At 40.9% G+C, this 4,242-nt stretch overlaps 1 protein-coding gene across 1 annotated transcript; it reads right to left on the bottom strand.

Moving 5' to 3' along the window:
• Positions 1–1,310: 1,310 nt before the first annotated feature.
• LOC126604427 (UDP-glycosyltransferase 84B2-like) lies at positions 1,311–3,185 on the bottom strand. The gene has a single exon (XM_050271685.1). The coding sequence runs from the start codon at positions 2,925–2,927 to the stop codon at positions 1,494–1,496; it is 1,434 nt and encodes a 477-aa protein (XP_050127642.1). The 5' UTR covers positions 2,928–3,185; the 3' UTR covers positions 1,311–1,493.
• Between the last annotated feature and the right edge of the window lie 1,057 nt (positions 3,186–4,242).

Raw genomic sequence — 4,242 nt, 5'->3', positions numbered from 1 at the left:
TTTTTTATTCTTTTTGAAAATCATTGTCTACAAAAAATATTCAAATCAAAGATCGTTTAAATTTATCAAATAAATTGACGATCAGTTTATTTGATATATTTAAATGACTAAACGATATCTGATTTAAATGATTTTTTTTCATGAATAATCTTCAAATGAATATTAAAAAATTGAACTGGTTGATTAAGACATTTCTATTATACGTTATATAGAGTAGCAGATTTAGAATTCTAACATCGGATGTTCTCAATGTAAAAACTCCAAAAGAAAAAAGACAATAAGCTACCAACTTTTCATTCATAATCTTTGGACAAATACCATTACAAGCTATAAAGACTAAATTTGTTGACGACAAGGTTTCATAACAAATTAAACAATTTAACAATAACTATAACCTATTATAAATTAACAATAACTATAATCTGTTATGAATTAACAATAACTATAGTCTATTGTGAATTTGAATTTTTCATCCAATACACATCAACTTTAACATCCTATATGATTAATTTAGACTGGAATAGAAAACTTACTTAAATTCAGAAATTAGAGAATTAAGTGGTGGTGGAGACTAAAAAGAAGGCATGGAGCAGTTGGTGGTGGCCTAGAGTCGGTTGGGTGGGGTTACAGGAAAAAGGAAATTGGAATTGGGAATTACCAAATTAGGAAAAGTGAGTGCAAAATAGGATTGGGTGGAGATCTCTCAGGTAGAATAGACTCTCTTTCTTTTTTTTTCTTTTTTTTATTAGAAAAGGTCTCCCACACGTGGCTTAATAAGAGGCTTGCTTTTTTTTTTTTTTTTTGCTTATTTGCAGAATTTGCAGCTGTCGGCCCGCCGATGCATTCTTCGCCTCAAGCACACGCTCAAACTTGGTGGTTCTCAGAAGTCCTCACAACTACTTATTTGTGCTTCCGAGTCGTTTCGGGGCCACCAGATGCCTTAATATATCCGCTTATGTTTATCTAAATTATCTATTAATGAAACCTTCTTTATCAACTAAAAAAAGATGGAAAGATTATTTAGTCTTCTATCACAAAAACAAATGATGGGAAATAAAATAATTTCACAAAACCAAATTTTACTGCTTTTATTGAAGTATCACATACATGTGATTTTAACATATATTTAATATTAAAAAATAAAAAATAAAAAACAAAAACCTTTCTTTCCACGCCCACTCTCACATATTCTCTCTCTCTCTCTCTCTCTCTCTCTCTCTCTCTCTCTCTCTCCTCTTCCCATTTTAAAAGCCTAAAAAAAAAATGGTCACACAAACAAAATGTGTAGGCATATAATAACAGTATGTAACTAATGTAAGTGATAGGAAAATATTATTCAACAAGAAAAATACATTTAAATTGAACCCTCCTAAAATAAGGGAAAAAAAAACAGAGCATATCTAGATCTTGGTTTGGATTTGGATCTACAGTCTTCATATTCATGACCAATGAGGAATCAAATTATTACACTTCCTAAAAGAAACTAATTCCCATCAAGATTTCTCAGAAATTTCACTGATAAATTGATCAATATTCCGGTCAGAAGAACCACCACCTTCCACTGATTTTTTAGCAGCCGCCTTCAACTCCTCCGCTCTCCTCTTCATGCCCTCCGCCATTGGCCCCTCCACAACCTCCGCAATGCATCTCCTCATTTCTTCACTGCTAGCAACCCCATCCTCACTAACCCTAATCCTCACACCAACACCAAACACATCAGCCAAAAGCTTGGCATTGGTGGGCTGATCAGTCCACTCAGGATAAACCACCACCGGCACACCAGACACCACCGTCTCAAGCGTCGAGTTCCAACCGCCGTGAGTCATAAAGCAGGCAACTGCTTTGTGCATAAGCACTTTTTCCTGAGAGCACCAGTTTACCACCATGCCCCTCTCCCTCGTCTCCTCCAAAAACCCTAATGGCAGTTCTCCCACTTCCATCTTGGAACCCTCCGCTGGCGGCTTTAGCACCCAAAGGAACGGCCGTTTGCTGGTTTTCAATGCCAGGGCAATATTGTCAATCTGGGTCTGGGACAGAACGGTAACTCTGCCGAACGAGACGTAGACGACGGAGGATATTGGCCGCCCGTTGAGCCACTCTATGCAGGAATCTTCGGCCTCATACATGTCGATGTGCAGGGTTTCATCATCTTCCCCTGCTCGGCCCAGTATGAATGGCGAGACCAACGGACCGATTGGACGAATCGGAATGAGCGATTCCATGGAGTCTACGATGCCTTTTTCGAGCTCGTAAAACGAATTCCCCAGAACCCATTTGGCTGTCTCCGAGCTTCCGACGGAATCCGATATCAGTTTCTTAAAATGGAAAGGGGTTGACGGGAGAACAGTGGTGGGAAGATCGCCAACTTCTATATTCGGAATACCCGGACAACCCAGAATGTTTTCTGCGTTCAATTCCAAGTTTGGATCAAAAGGTTTGATTTTTTTGGCGTATCTGTAGAGAAGTGAAAACGTCGCGCAAGATTGGTTCCAGAGCAGGGCGCAGGGGATGCCGTGGTAGGCCGCCACGTCAGCAACCCAAGGTCCAAAGGGGTTGAAGATTATGCAGGAGATTGCGAGTTTGTTGTCGGAAGTGAGGTTTTTTATGAGGTTGGACAGGTTTTTGGAGCCGGAGACTTGGAGGGTGGTGAGGACGTCGGCGCCCTTCTCGCGGTTGAACTCGGCGGCGAGGCCGTCGGAGAAGAACTCGAGGTGGATTTTGGGGTGTAGGATTGTGAAGGTGGTGTCGAAGTTGAGAAGAGTGTCTCGAGCGGTTTCGGTGGTGGCGAGAGTGATATAGACACCCTTTGAGGCGAGGCACGTGGCGAATTTGAGCATGGGATTCATGTGGGCTTGCAGCACCACCACCAGTAGAACATGGACTTGTTGTTCTTCATCGGCGGTGGCAGCAGCAGCAGCAGCCGCCATGGATAATAACTTTTCTGTAAATTCTCTTACTTTTGGTGTGGAACGGTGGTAGTGAAAGAGCGGTAGACGACGAAAAAATGAAAAGAATGATGTCTGGATAGATGCAGCAGAAGTATTTGTTTATGCTAAAATTGACGTTACCCCTATTATATTGCCCAGTTGTGATTATAGTTTAAGGGGTGATGGGTTGGCAAGGTGTAATTGAGATTTTAGGGATTTTATTTATTTTATTGAATCTAGAATAATTAATCAGGATTTTAAGTGATCAAAGTGTATTTAATTAGAATTTAAAAATAGTTTATTAAAATGATTAGAAATTTTGGTTTATTCAATTAGAATTTTAAATAATTGAATATACTTAGGGGGCGTTTGTTTGCCTTCACTAGGTGAGACTGGACTGGACTGGACTGGACTGGACTAGCTGTTAGTCCAATACTGTGTTTGTTCCATGCTGGGACTAACATTAATGAGACTAAAGGGGACTAGCATGGACAAAACCCTTCACTAAGAGGTCTTAGCGAGACCCCCAATAACCATGGGACTAGCTAAGACTATCCTCTCTCGTCCTCGTCATGCTCAACAATCACTCCTGATAGACTCCTCGTCATCTATGGTCACCTAGATCATAATAAAATATTAATAATTTATATATTAAATAATATAATATTAGAATTTGTTATTATCCAGCTTCTTAGTCCAACACTGCACCAAACGTTTCACTAAGTTAGTCCAGCTTAGTCTAGTCTAAGCTAGTCCAGCTTAGTCTAGTCTAAGCTAGTCTAGCTTAGTCCTTGAAGCTAGTCCAGTCCGAGATAGTCCAGCGCAACAAACGCCCACTTAGGGCGTGTTTGTTTGGCCGACTTTAGTTTCACAGGACTGGACTACTTAGCTAGAATCAGTAGTCCTGTGTTTGGTGTAAATTGGGATTGTGTTTAATGGGATTAAGCCGGACTCGTGCTGACTAAATCCTTCACTAGGTGGGCTTAGTGAGAGCCACCAAAAACGATGGGATTCGTAGTCCTGTTTTTGTTCTTTGCTTCACCTCGCGTGGTTTCGCTTCACCCCAGGCTTGAGTGACAACTTGCCTTCCCTTTCTCTGACTCTCTCTCTCCTCCTCCCTCTTCTCCACCTTAGAAGATCTCTAAGTCTACAATATTGGGTTTGACGGAAACAAATCCAAGAAATCCAAGCCATCGTCGTCTCTCATTTCGCTAACTCATCGCCGGTTAGCTCACGAGGCATCGCTGCAGGCCAGTTCAGCCATTCCACAGACTTACAGCTCTGATTGAATCCACGGACTTGGAAAGCTCTCTCT

Source organism: Malus sylvestris, chromosome 2 (genome assembly GCF_916048215.2).
Source record: "Malus sylvestris chromosome 2, drMalSylv7.2, whole genome shotgun sequence".
NCBI lineage: Eukaryota > Viridiplantae > Streptophyta > Magnoliopsida > Rosales > Rosaceae > Malus > Malus sylvestris.
This window is presented reverse-complemented; position numbering and strand designations above follow the sequence as displayed.